Below are 14,508 nucleotides of genomic sequence, written 5' to 3'. Positions count from 1 at the left end.
ACCCCTGTGACTGAGCCCATCTGGAGCTTTGACTCTCAGGCTTGTCCACAGTGGGCCCCAGCCACTTGTCAACCACAGTTCATGTTTCCTCCCCTGGCAAGTTGTGATTCTCTGTACGATCCTCCTCGACTTATGATGGGGCTGCATCCCGACACACCCATCATAAGTTGAAAATATCAAAGTCCAAAATGCAGGGACTTCCCTGGTGGCGCAGTGGTTAAGAATCCGCCTACCAATGCAGGGGACACGGGTTTGAGCCCTGGTCCAGGAAGATCCCACATGCCACAGAGCAGCTAAGCCTGTGAGCCACAACTACTGAGCCTGTGCTCTAGAGCCCACGTGCCACAACTACCGAATCCCGCACGCCTAGAGCCTGTGCTCCGCAACAAGAGAAGCCACCACAATGAGAAGCCTGTGCACCGCAACGAAGAGTATCCCCCGCTCGCTGCGACTAGAGAAAGCCCGCGTGCAGCAACGAAGACCCAACACAGTCAAAAATAAATAAATAAATTTATAAACAAAAAACTTCAAAATGCACATAACACACCTAAGTTCCTGAACATCACAGCTGAGCCTTGCCTGCCTTAAATGTGCTCAGAGCACTCACATGAGCCTACAGTTGGGCAAAATCATAACCAAAGCCCATTTGATAATAAAGCGTTGACTATCTCATGTAATTGACTCAGTACTGTACTGAAAGTGTCGTTCACCCTAGCAATCTCATGGCTGACAGGGCTGTGGCTTGTGTGGCTCATGCGTTGCACTGTGTATCGCTAGCTGGGAAAAGATCAAAATTCAAAATCTGAGGCATAGTCTTTACTGAATTCCTATTGCACCGTTGTAAAGTTGAACCATCATAAGTAGGGGACCGTCTGTATTAGTCTCTCAATTTCTCCTATTTGGGGGCAGCAGTTTGCTCCGTGACCTCATTTCTCTTACGGATCTAGGAAGAGTTCTTGATGTTTCAGTTTGTTCAGCTTTTTACTTGTTAGGACAGAATGGCAACTTCCCCCTAAGAGCAGGAGTGATGCAGGGAGGGCCGCTCCACCACTTCTACTCCATATTGTACTGGGAAACCTAACCAGTGCAAAAGGGAGAGAAGAAGTGAAAGGCACACAGAACGAAGACACAGAAATAAACCATCCCTTTCTCAGACAGCATGATTGTCTTTGTAGAAAATCCCAAGGAATCTCCAAAAACTTTCCTAGACTAGTAGGCAGGTTTAAGAAGATCACAAAGTCAACATACAAAAACCAGTCATATTTTTATATAAATACTAGCACTGTACAATACTATTTACAGTAGCTCCAAAATGATGAAATCTGACAAAACGTACAAGATCTGTATGCTGAAAACTACGTGATGCTGGTAGATACACATTGTTCATGGGCTGGAAGACAACCTTCTAAGGATGTCTCTTCTCCCCAGATTAATCTGTAGATTTAATACAATTCCAGTAAAAATCTAAGCAGGAGTTTTTGTAGATAAGTTCATTGTAGAATTTATGTGGAATGTAAACAAACTAGAATAGCTGATACAATTTTTAAAAGAACAAAATTGGAAGAATTATGGTACCTGACTTTAAAACTTAGTATAAAGCTCTGGTAGTCAAGACTGTGAAACTGGTGAAACGATAGACACGTAAGTCGATGGAACAGAATAGACAGTATATTCCTACAAATACGGTCAACTGATTCTTAACAGAGGGGCAAAGTTAATTTAATGGAGAAAAGATAGTCTTTTCACCTAATTATATTGGAACAGTTGGCCATCCATGTGCAAAAAAAGAAAAAAGAACTTCATCTTTAAGCCTCATACCTCATACTAAACAATGAACTCAAAATTGATTACAGATCTAATTGCTTAGAACATAAAACTATAAAACTCTCAGAAGAAATCACAGGAGAAAGTGTTCCTGGGTTAGTCAAAGGGTTTTTAGGTGTGACTCTAAAAGCATAATCTATTAAAGGAAAAGTTGATAAATTGGACTTCATCAAAAGTGAAAATGTCTGTCCTGTAAAAGACAGTGTTAAGAGAATGAAAAGACAGGCTAAGGTTAGGAGAAAATATTTGCAAATCACATATCCAGTGTGTATCCTGAATATACAAAGAATTCTCAAAATTCAACACTCCCGAGGGGCACCTAGGGGCGCTGGGCCGCTCTTGACTTTGGTGCAACGTGACCTCTGTGGCACTCCTGCTTTGATGTTCCACATTTTTTTTTCTTTGTTAAATAAACATCAACATTTTATTCAAAATTAGGCCAGGAAATTGACATAGTCAAATATAATCTAGGAACAGTTACTTTTTTTTTTTTTAACATCTTCATTGGACTGTAATTGCTTTAGAATGGTGTGTTGGATGCTGCTGTGTAACAGAGTGAATCAGCTATATGTGTACGTATATCCCCACATCCCCTCCCTCTTGCGTCTCCCTCCCACCCTCCCTATCCCACCCCTCTAGGTGGTCACAAAGCACCAAGCTGATCTCCCTGTGTCATGCAGCTGCTTCCCACTAGCTATCTATTTTACGTTTGGTAGTGTATATATGTCCATGCCACTCTCTCACTTCGTCCCAGCTTACCCTTCCCCCTCCCTGTGTCCTCAAGTCCATACCCTATCTCTGTGTCTTTATTCCTGTCCTGCTCCTAGGTTCATCAGAACCTTTTTTTCTTTTTTTAGATTCCATACATATGTGTTAGCATACGGTATTTGTTTTTCTCTTTCTGACTGACTTCACTCTGTATGACAGACTCTAGGTGCATCCACCTCACTACAAATAACTCAGTTTCGTTTCTTTTTATGGCTGAGTAATATTCCATTGTATACATGTGTCACATCTTCTTTCTCCATTCATCTGTTGATGGACACTTAGGTTGCTTCCATGTCCTGGCTATTGTAAATAGAGCTGCAATGAACACTGTGGTACATGACTCTTTGAATTATGGTTTTCTCAGGGTATATGCCCAGTAGTGGGATTGTTGGGTCATATGGTAGTTCTATTTTTAGTTTTTTAAGGAACCTCCATACTGTTCTCCATAGTGGCTGTATCAATTTACATTCCCACCAACAGTTCAAGAGGGTTCCCTTTTCTCCACACCCTCTCAAGCATTTATTTTTTGTAGATTTTTTGATGACTGGTGTGAGGTGATACCTCATTGTAGTTTTGATTTGCATTTCTCTAATGATTAGTGATGTTGAGCATCTTTTCATGTGTTTGTTGGCAATCTGTATATCTTCTTTGGAGAAATGTCTATTTAGTTCTTCTGCCCATTTTTGGATTGGGTTTTTGTTTTTTTGATATTGAGCTGCATGAGCTGCTTGTATATTTTAGAGATTAATTCTTTGTCAGTTGCTTCATTTGCAAATATTTTCTCCCATTCTGAGGGTTGTCTTTTGGTCTTATTTATGGTTTCCTTTGCTGTGCAAAAGCTTTGAAGTTTCATTAGGTCCCATTTGTTTATTTTTGTTTTTATTTCCATTTCTCTAGGAGGTGGGTCAAAAAGGATCTTGCTCTGATTTATGTCACAGAGTGTTCTGCCTATGTTTTCCTCTAAGAGTTTTATACTGTCTAGCTTTGCATTTAGGTCTTTAATCCATTTTGAGTTTATTTCTGGGTATGGTGTTAGGAAGTGTTCTAATTTCATCCTTTTACATGTAGCTGTCCAGTTTTCCCAGCACCACTTTTGAAGAGGCTGTCTTTTCTCCATTGTATACTCTTGCCTCCTTTATCAAAGATAAGGTGACATGTGTGCGGCTTTATCTTTGGGCTTTCTATATCCTGTTCCATTGATCTATATTTCTGTTTTTATGCCAGTACCATACTGTCTTGATTACTGTAGCTTTGTAGTTTAGTCTGAAGTCCGAGAGCCTCATTCCTCCAGCTCTGTTTTTCTTTCTGAAGATTGTTTTGGCTATTTGGGGTCTTTTGTGTTTCCATACAAATTGTGCACTTTTTTGTTCTAGTTTGGTGAAAAATGCCATTGGTAGTTTGATAGGGATTGCATTGAATCTGTAGATTGCTTTGGGTGGTACAGTCATTTTCACAATGTTGATTCTTCCAATCCAAGAACATGGTATATCTCTCCATCTGTTTGTATCATCTTTAATTTCTTTCATCAGTGTCTTACAGTTTTCTGCATACAGGTCGTTTGTCTCCTTAGGTAGGTTTATTCCTAGGTATTTTAATTTTTATGTTGCAATAGTAAATCGGAGTGTTTCTTTAATTTCTCTTTCAGATTTTTCATCATTAGTGTATAGGAATGCAGGAGATTTCTGTGCATTAATTTTGTATCCTGCTACTCTACGAAATTCATTAATTAGCTCTAGTAGTTTTCTGGTAGCATCTTTAGGATTCTCTATGTATAGTATCATGTCATCTGCAAACAGTGACAGTTCTTCTTTTCTGATTTGGATTCCTTTTATTTATTTTTCTTCTCTGATTGCTGTGGTTAAAACTTCCAAAACTATGTTGAATAATAGTGGTGAGAGTGGGCAACCTTGTCTTGTTCCTGATCTTAGAGGAAATGGTTTGAGTTTTTCACCATTGAGAATGATGTTGACTGTGGGTTTGTCATATATGGCCTTTATTATGTTAAGGTAGGTTCCCTGTATGCCTACTTTCTGGAGAGTTTTTATCATAAATGGGTGTTGAATTTTGTCAAAAGCTTTTTCTGCATCTATTGAGATTATCATATGGTTTTTCTCCTTCAATTTGCTAATATTGTTTATCACATTGATTGATTTGCATATATTGAAGAATCCTTGCATTCCTGGGATAAACCCCACTTGATCATGGTGTATGATCCTTTTAATTGTGCTGTTGGATTCTGTTTGCTAGTATTTTGTTGAGGATTTTTGCATCTGTGTTCATCAGAGATATTGGCTGTAGTTTTCTTTTTTTGTGACATCGTTGTTTGGTTTTGGTATCAGGGTGATGGTGGCCTCGTAGAATGAGTTTGGGAGTGTTCCTCCCTCTGCTATATTTTGGAAGAGTTTGAGAAGGATGGGTGTTAGCTCTTCTCTAAATGTTTGACAGAATTCGCCTGTGAAGCCATCTGGCCCTGGGCTTTTGTTTGTTGGAAGATTTTTAATCACAGTTTCAATTTCAGTGCTTGTGTTTCGTCTGTTTATATTTTCTGTTTCTTCCTGGTTCAGTCGTGGAAGGTTGTGCTTTTCTAAGAATTTGTCCATTTCTTCCAGTTTGTCCATTTTATTGGCATAGAGTTGCTTGTAGTAATCTCTCATGATCCTTTGTACTTCTGCAGTGTCAGTTGTTACTTCTCCTTTTTCATTTCTATTTCTGTTGATTTGAGTCTTCTCCCTTTTTTCTTGGTGAGTCTGGCTAATGGTTTATCAATTCTGTTTATCTTTTCAAAGAACCAACTTTTAGTTTTATTGATCTTTGCTATCATTTCCTTCATTTCTTTTTCATTTATTTTTGATCTGATCTTTATGATTTCTTTCCTTCTGCTAACTTTTGGGGGTTTTTTGTTCTTCTTTCTCTAATTGCTTTAGGTGTAAAGTTAGGTTGTTTGAGATTTGTCTTGTTTCTTGAGGTAGGATTGTATTGCTATAAACTTCCCTCTTAGAACTGCTTTTGCTGCATCCCATAGGTTTTGGGTCATTGTGTTTTCATTGTCATTTGTTTCTAGGTATTTTTTAATTTCCTCTTTGATCTTTTCAGTGATCTCTTGGTTATTTAGTAGTGTATTGTTTAGCCTCCATGTGTTCGTATTTTTTACAGATTTTTTCCTGTAATTGATATCTAGTCTCATAGGTTGTGGTCAGAAAAGATACCTGATACGATTTCAATTTTCTTAAATTTACCAGGGCTTGATTTGTGACCCAGGATATGATGTATCCTGGAGAATGTTCTGTGAGCACTTGAGAAGAAAGTATTCTGTTTGTTTTTGGATGGAATATCATATAAATATCAATTAAGTCCATCTTGTTTAATGTGTCATTTAAAGCTTGTGTTTCCTTATTTATTTTCATTTTGGATGATCTGTCCATTGAGGAAAGTGGGGTGTTAAAGTCCCCTACTATTATTGTGTTACTGTCGATTTCCCCTTTTATGGGTGTTAGCATTTGCCTTATGTATTGAGGTGCTCCTGTGTTGGGTGCATATATATTTACAATTGTTATATCTTCTTCTTGGATTGATCCCTTGATCATTATGTGGTGTCCTTCTTTGTCTCTTGTAATAGTCTTTATTTTAAAGTCTGTTTTGTCTGATATGAGAATTGCTACTCCAGCTTTCTTTTGATTTCCATTTGTATGGAATATCTTTTTCCATCACCTGACTTTCAGTCTGTATGTGTCCCTAGGTCTGAAGTGGGTCTCTGTAGACAGCATATGTACGGGTCTTGTTTTTGTATCCATTCAGCCAGTCTGTGTCTTTTGATTGGAGCATTTAATCCATTCACGTGTAAGGTAATTATCGATATGTATGTTCCTATTACCATTTTCTTAATTGTTTTGGGTTGGTTTTTGTAGGTTTTTTCCTTCTCTTGTGTCTCCTGTCTGGAGAAGTTCCTTTAGCATTTGTTGTAAAGCTGGTTTGGTGGTGCTGAATTCTCTTAACTTTTGCTCATCTGTAAAGGTTTTAATTTCTCCATCGAATCTGAATGAGATCCTTGCTGGGTAGAGTAATCTTGGTTGTAGGTTTTTCCCTTTCATCACTTTAAGTATGTCCTGCCACTCCCTTCTGGCTTGCAGAGTTTCTGCTGAAAAATCATCTGTTAACCTTATGGGGATTCCCTTGTATGTTCTTTGTTGCTGTTCCCTTGATGCTTTTAATATTTTTTTCTTTGTATTTAATTTTTGATAGTTTGATTAGTATGTGTCTCGGGATGTTTCTCTTTGGGTTTATCCTGTATGGTACTCTCTGCGCTTCCTGGACTTGATTGACTATTTCCTTTCCCATGTTAGTGAAGTTTTTGACTATAATCTCTTCAAATATTTTCTCAGACCCTTTCTTTTTCTCTTCTTCTTCTGGGACCCCTGTAATTCGAATGTTGGTGCGTTTAATGTTGTCCCAGAGGTCTCTGAGACTGTCCTCAATTCTTTTCATTCTTTTTTCTTTATTCTGCTCCCTGGAGGTTATTTCCACCCTTTTGTCTTTCAGGTCACTTATCCATTCTTCTGCCTCAGTTATTCTGTTATTAATTCCTTCTAGGGTATTTTTAATTTCAGTAGTTGTGTTATTCATCACTGTTTGTTTGCTCTTTAATTCTTCTAGATCCTTGTTAAATGTTTCTTGTATTTTCTCCATTCTGTTTCTGAGATTTTGGATCATCTTTACTATCATTACTCTGAATTCTTTGTCCGGTAGGTTGCGTATTTCGTCTTCATTTATTTGGTCTTGTAGGTTTTTACCTTGCTCCTTTGTCTGTAACATATTTTTTTGTCATTATATATATATTTTTTGATGGGTGGTGCTGTATTCCTGTCTTACTGGTTGTTTGGCCTGAGATGTCCAGCAGTGGAGTTGGCAGGCAGTTGGATAGAGCTGGGTCTTGGTGCTGAGATGAAGACCTCCTGGAGGTCTGGCTCCAATTGATATTCCCTGGGGTCTGAGGTTCTCTGTTAGTCCAGTGGTTTGGACTCCAAGCTCCCACCACGGGAGCTCGGGCCTGACCTCCAGCCTGGGAACCAGGATCCTGCAAGCTTCATGGCACATTAAAAAAAAAAAAAAAAAGGAAGAAATAAAGAAAAAAAGGAGCAGTACAATATCAAAGAATGAAAAACAAAATAAAATTAGAAAGATAAAACATATATTAGGAAAAATAAAACTATAATTGAAACAACTGCAACAAGGTAAAATAAAACCACAGCAGAAAAAAGAAAAAAAAAGTGGGGGGGGAGCAACAAGCCAGGAGGAGAGATCACTAACGAACTATAAAGAATAAAATAAAATTAGAAAAATAAAAGGTTTATTAGGAAAAACAAAAATCTAAAAGAATCAATGACAGTGAATCAACAAGGTAAAATGGAACCCCAATCTAAAAGAGGACAAAAGAAAAAGAAAGAAAAAAAAAGCCTTGGCTATGAGGGCGGAGTTCTGGTGAAGGCGGAATAGGCAGGGGTGGGGTTTAGGGTGGGGCAGGACCTAGGTGGGTGGGGGGTGACGTTTGAGCGTGGGGTGGGGCCTCTGCTTAGGGTGGAAGGGGAGAGGCAGCACGTGGAAAGGAGGGCGTCTGGAGTGTGGAGCTAAGGAGTTTGGAGGTAGGGCCCTGAGTGGGGGTGTGTGGGTGGGGTTTAGACCCAGCGCATTGGGGCAGGTCTCAGAGGGGGTCTTTGAGTGTAGGGGTGTGGCTTGGGCTCTGCACAGCAGGAGGGAGGCTGGGAGGGCAGAGGATCAGGCTGGGCTTCTGGGGGCCCGAGTGGGCAGGGGAGACCTGGCCACGCTCCCTTTTGATCCTTTGCCCTCCCAACGGTCCGCCAATTTCCCCTTTCGGGTGTGGGATCCCTTCCCCTCCCCCAGGCGCCCCTTAGGGGAGCCAATCCTGTCCCACATCTGCTTCTCCTTCCCCCTCACTCCCCCCACTTCCTACCGGTCGTTGAGGGTTCCTCCCGTCCCTTTAGGTGTCCATGGGTCCCCACCGGTGCCTGGTAGGTGCCCTAGTTGTGTGGAGACGCAAATTCCGCGTCCTCCTGGTACGCCATCTTGACTCCGCCCCCGGTGTTCCACGTTTTTAAGAAGTGACTTCAGCCACCTTAAAGGGTGGTGAGAATCCTGAGGATACCCCAGACCAGGTTGATATTGTTGGAGAGTTAACACCCTGAAACACTTGAGGGCTTTAGGAACGTGGGGACAGCTGACTGCTGAGTGAGTGGGGTGGGCGAGAGGCTGATTTCCCGACCATTAGCCACGCCCAGTTCCGAGCTCCACGTGGCTCGATGGGGCTTAAACCCAGGCTGTGACTGGACTCGGTGACCACTGCCGTGTGGGCGCAAGAGAAGCCCTCCCGTGGGCCGGGCAGCTCAGCCCATTCTGTGCCTCTGGAGGTGACAGACGTGAAGACCCCAGAATCTGAGCAGCGAGGGGGCTGCACAGACACGGTGTCTCCTGTGCGTCTCCCTCCCTGCAGTTTGAGTTCATGATCGAGTCCATCCTCTATGCCCGGGACGCGTGGCTGAAGGAGGACGGGGTCATCTGGCCGACCACGGCCGCGCTGCACCTGGTGCCCTGCAGCGCCGACAGGGACTACCGCAGCAAGGTGCTCTTCTGGGACAACGCCTACGAGTTCGACCTCAGTGCCCTCAAGTGAGTGTCACCGGGCGCTCCCGGGCTGCGGGAGCATGCGGGGCGGGCTGCAGGTCTCAGAGCTGCCACCGTGCTGAGCTCAGTTTGCTCACGTGACTAAGAAGTTTGCACGTTGCCTTACAGGTCTTTAAACCAACAGATGTGATGGGAAATTGAAGTGTCCCATTTATAAGACCCCAAATATAATGGGAAAAATAAAGTCATGTTTATAAATGCGTGGGCTGTTAAAACAAATGGATGTTCCCACTAAGAGCCGTAACTTTTTAATAGGAGTCAGAAAATGTGTTAGTGAAGGCATCGCTGGCATTTGGCAAAGAAAGCGGTGCTCCACAAAAGTTCATTTCCTCGTGTGTAACATACATCAGGCTTGTGGTAGAGCTTCAGGTTTTAACATAAAACAGTCTTCTCTCAAGGCCTTCGTGGTTGTCACATCGCCTCCTCTGAGAAGGATAGTGACACGTGTCGGCTGCGTCCCCTCTGAGGTGCCATGGGACGTGGGCAGGAGAGACCCAGCAGCAGCCCTGGAATTAGGGAAGGGCCCCTTTGTCAGAAGCAGAAAGAAGCTTCTGTTCAATGAGCCTGGACACCTGCTAAGTGTCCAGCTGGGGAGTTGGCAGCAAGATGGGGGCCTCTGGGCCTTTTTGTTTTTTGTTAAAAAACTCAAAAAAAGAAAATGTATCAACATAAAGGTATGGAATCTTCCCTAGTCAATGTACTCTCAACCCAAATCCCAAAGGGGATGGAGAGGAAGGGTCTCCAACAGAGTCGTTCCGTGGTTCATGTAGGACTAATGTGTGGGAAGGGCTGGGAAGGTTTGAAAAGAGCAGGGGGTGGGGGTGGGGTGTGGTTTCTCATGCTGCCCGAATTAACGCTCCGTAATGAAAGCGACAAGGAAAGACGGAGGAAGCTCTGAACACGGTCTGTGGTGTCCGGAAAAGGCGCACCGTGAACTGGAGGGTGGGGGGATAATGTGCTGAGGCCGCACGTTATCCGGGACACTGGTTGGCCCCTTGGAGGAGATGTCTGTTCTCCTCTCACACCATTCGTTAACATTTAATTTCCCGTGGATTCCGTGTTCTCTGGGTGTGTGCTGAGACCCCGCGAGTAGGGCACTGAGGGTCCCCGGAGGGCTGGCCGTCTCAGCCCTGCCTCTCGCCCGGTGAGTTAGAATTCCTGCTGACGCAGAGGAGGCGTGATAGCCTGAGATGTGGGTAAATGATATTGAGCAAAATTACTTTGACTTTTCCCCAGATCTTTAGCAATTAAGGAGTTTTTTTCGAAGCCCAAGTATAACCACATTTTGAAACCAGAAGACTGTCTCTCTGAGCCATGCACCATATTACAGCTGGACATGAGAACCGTGCAGATCGCCGACCTCGAGGTGAGAAGAGGTGACCCTTCCTTCCTGTTCAAATAAACAAGTTAAACTTGTTGCTATTGATTTTCCCACAGTCTTTTTTTTTTTCCTATTCTGATTTTGTTTTTTTGTATTTTTAGGTTATTTTCTTTATAGTTAACCTCTTTAACGTCTTCAGTTACTTTTAGATTTATGTGTAATATTCTCAGCATCTTCAGATTCAAATAAATTATATGTTTCATCATGGAATTTGAATTAAATTTTTTTTCTAAGTTTTTTTAACTCCCATTGATGATAAAATTCTTAAAATTCTTTTACTTACCCTCTGTGGCCACGAGGTGGCGTGTGTGGGCTCCGGACGACCCCATTATAAGGGCTGCTCTGAGGTGGAGGAAGCCCCTTCTGGAGCTTAGATGGGCAAAACCACGTGCAAACTGAACTTTTGAGGCTTTAGTTAGTTTGGGGATTGTAGAGACTCAGTCTGGAGCTTTATATTTGTACAAAGAATTGAGAAGAGGAAGTATTCCACCTGAATTTGGGGACAGAAAATTAGGCAAATGAGACCCAAATTGCTCAAAACCTTTTCTGATTATCTGCAGCCTTTGAGTTCAGGATGCAGGTTTTAACATTTACTTTCCCTAGGAGGAGGTATGGTTTTTGATGTGTTCAGCTAAACTAGCAAGTTACAGATTTGTGGCATAACTACTGCAATAGACAGCGTGGCTGCCTGGGGCAGTGCTGTGGGATCCGGGATGGAGCCCCATGGAGGCAGGAGCTGCTTCCCGGTCCCCAGCGCCCTTTTCTGACTCATTTGCTTGAACACAGATGATGAAAGGTGAGCTTCACTTTGACATCAAGAAGGCAGGCACCCTCCACGGATTCACAGCCTGGTTCAGTGTCCAGTTCCAGAACCTGGAGGAGGATGAGCCACAGCTGGTGCTGAGCACGGGCCCGCTGCACCCGTGAGTGTGCCCCTCCTTCTCCTGGGGCAGCACACAAAGCCTGGCAGAGCCACGAGTTTCAAGATGTAGTAATATCGGGAGTGGGCCCAAATCTCTCCAGACGCGGTTGAGCCCTGGCCCAGGGGCGGGAGGGCTGGCGATGAGTCCGGGTTGCCTCCCCCCGGCATCGGGCTTCCTCGGGGCTGGGGTCAGGGGTCCCCGACACCCTGGATGGTCAGGCTCCACCTTCTCTCCGTGGCCCCAAACGCTGCTGCAGCTCTTCACCATCTGACACAGAAACAGCCCACAGGGTTCCAGGGGCTTTTACTCTGACTTCTGGGGAAGGCAGATGTTTCCCGAGATGCATCTTCTGAGCAGTAAGGTTTCGGGGCTGCACGCTTGCTCCTGCGTGTGGGGAAGCGCACCTTGTCTGTCGTGCTGCCGGACACAGTGGCCCCGGGGGGGGGGGGGGCCGCCACCTTCATTCGGGGACTTCCGCTGCCCCTTTCAGGGATGGCCCCAATGCTCCCCTGCACCGTGTGATCGGCAGAAGTGAGCCCAGGGAGGGGTGCAGACGCCCGAGTCAGATGCCCCGCGGTCTTGGGGCCCAGGGGTCCTCAGCGTCCTTTGTGGAAGTCGAGCAGGAGAGCGAGCTGCCTGGCCAGAGCCTCCTTCCAGGGCCCGCAGGAGAGGGGCCTCAGGGGCCCCCACGAACCATGTGTGCCCGGCGTTTCCCACCTGAGCGTCTGCGTGGGGTCATCCACACACAGGTGGCATGGGGGCGAGATGGGGGGGCAGGGCGTGGGCCAGGGAGGGAGACCCCCACCACGGTGGCTGAGGGGGTGGCCCAGCGTCAGGGAGGATGTGACACGAGGGGGAGACGCAGCAGAACCTCACTGCGGGGTGTGACCTGGGTCCTTTCAGGTGCTTGGGCGTGAGAGTCACAGGACTTACAGAATCCGGGGTGTCACTGCTCCCCCAAATGCTGCACTTGTTTGCTCACACTCAGCTGAACCTTCATAGGAATTATGACTTTTTTTGGACACGATTTCAGCAGCGTGTATCTCGCTTTAACTGCAGAAACTAGAACCGTGGGCGTCAGCAGTTCAGAGAAGGTGGCTTTGGGTGGGCACTGCCGTGCCAGCTCGTGGAGGCTGGGTTGACCCCACGAGGGGCTGGGGACAGGCGGCCCCTGGGGACCTGGGTCTGGCCACGTGCCCCTGCGGCCTGGCCTCCTTGGCACGAGGGAGTCTGTGCAGCGTCCAGGAGGCCCCCCGGGTTGTGGGTCCACGCGGGTCCCATGAAGCTGTCTGATCACAGGGTGGGGGCATGGCAGTCTCGATGGGCTCCCTGAGGGGTGACACCACGCCCCTGTCTTGCAGCACCACCCACTGGAAGCAGGTGCTGTTCATGATGGACGAGCCCGTGTCCGTCCTCGCGGGAGACGTGGTCACAGGCTCAGTGGTGTTGCAGAGAAACCCCGTGTGGAGACGGCACATGTCTGTCACTCTGAGCTGGTCCGTCACTTCTAGACAAGACCCCGGGTCGCAGAAAGTAAGATATTTAGCTGTGGAGTCACGGGCTGTGGTGCCAGTCCGGGCAGCTGGTGGGTCTGTGGCGGTTGCAGTGGCAGATGCCTATTCCCACCCGGCGGACCCCGTGGCCAGAGCTGGGGCCGAGGGCCGGGCCATGGTGCAGCCTCGCTCCCCCCGCGTGCCTTGCCGTGGGCAGTGTGGACGTGCGGTGGAGTCGTGTTCTGGCCGTGGCAGCAGTTAGAGGGCTGAAGTGAGCATGTGGCCAGGCGGGGCCTTAGGGCTCACGGCTCACAGAGCCCATGGGAAATCCTCCTCTTCAGACTTAGGGTTAATGCAGGAGAGGGAAGAAAATAATCAAATGGTTTCCCTTTATTTTGTAGTACCTGTTTTGCGCTTTGCTTTATGCTGATTTACGTTAAAAAAGTTTAAATGTTTGTTGTTGAAAGTCTGCACCTGAATACCAGACTCTTGTCCACTATTAAATTATTATTAGGAAATACTGTGTGTTAATCAAACTGAAATGATTTATCACCTGATTGGTTTGTTTTCTTTGTCTTTCTCAGGTTGGAGAGAAAGTCTTCCCCATCTGGAGATGACAGGTGCAGCTCTGTGCGGGATGCAGCGTTGTGGAGGGACAGACGCGACTCAGTGGCGTCGGCCCTGGACGGGAACGCGTGTCCTGTGGAAGCCGCGGACTTGCACCAGGATGGGGTGGTAACACCCTCACCCGAGGGCGTGGGGCCGCGGGCCCTCCCCAGATGCGCCCGTGCTCCTCGGGGTCCACGCTCGCCATTGTCACTGTCCTGCCTGTCCTTAGAACTGGGCTGTGTTTCCAGGTGTCCACCTGTGGGTAGTTGATGGCCCAGTGTCCCTCAGCCAGGTCTAGTTCTAAGCTCGTAGGACACTCTCGTCAACCCTGTGCTCCTGTGAAGGTGGCTGTTCATGCGTCGTGTGTGCGTGTCCTTTCCGCCCTCGGCTCACCCACTCAGCTCGCGGGATGTGGGGTCACACAGAGCCTCGTGGGAGCCTGAGGTGCGATGCATGCGATGGGGCTCTGCATGGGGTAGTCCACTTGTAGAGACGTCTTCCAGATAAATTATGTGTCGGCACATAGTACATGCTCAATAAATATTTTTTAATAAATGAATGTTGGTGTATATCCTGGTTCTGTGCACATACATTATTTTGCAAAAGCATGGATCATACTGTGTGCATTGCTCTGTAACCTTTCTCATCTAATATTATGAAGAAACTTTCATGCCAGTAGGTACACGTCTGCATTTTTTGGTGTGTGTGGTTTTGATTTTTAGTTAACTTTTTATTGAAATATAAATTATATACACCAAACCGCGTAAGTCATGAGTATACAGATGGATGAAGTTTCACAAAGTGGGCACACGTGTAA

General features: G+C 45.5%; 1 protein-coding gene across 2 annotated transcripts in view; it reads left to right on the top strand.

The window, feature by feature from the left end:
* The window catches only part of PRMT2 (protein arginine methyltransferase 2), a 38,638-nt gene extending 24,388 nt beyond the window's left edge, over positions 1-14,250 (top strand). Inside the window, exons 7-11 of one of the 2 annotated variants that reach the window (XM_029215071.1) lie at positions 9,095-9,270; positions 10,522-10,651; positions 11,453-11,589; positions 12,951-13,122; positions 13,667-14,250. In XM_029215071.1, the coding sequence (XP_029070904.1) occupies positions 9,095-9,270; positions 10,522-10,651; positions 11,453-11,589; positions 12,951-13,122; positions 13,667-13,699 (648 nt within the window). In that variant the 3' untranslated portion in view covers positions 13,700-14,250. Of the gene's footprint in view, positions 1-9,094; positions 9,271-10,521; positions 10,652-11,452; positions 11,590-11,845; positions 12,406-12,950; positions 13,123-13,666 lie in introns of those variants that run through there. The other variant, XM_029215072.1, reaches the window with a different exon arrangement.
* Positions 14,251-14,508: the final 258 nt, after the last annotated feature.

Source organism: Monodon monoceros, unplaced genomic scaffold, assembly GCF_005190385.1.
Source record: "Monodon monoceros isolate NGI ecotype Baffin Bay Population unplaced genomic scaffold, NGI_Narwhal_1 Super_Scaffold_11, whole genome shotgun sequence".
NCBI classification, from domain to species: domain Eukaryota; kingdom Metazoa; phylum Chordata; class Mammalia; order Artiodactyla; family Monodontidae; genus Monodon; species Monodon monoceros.
The sequence above is the reverse complement of the archived record's forward strand: the minus strand, read 5'-3'. Positions and strand labels throughout refer to the sequence as shown.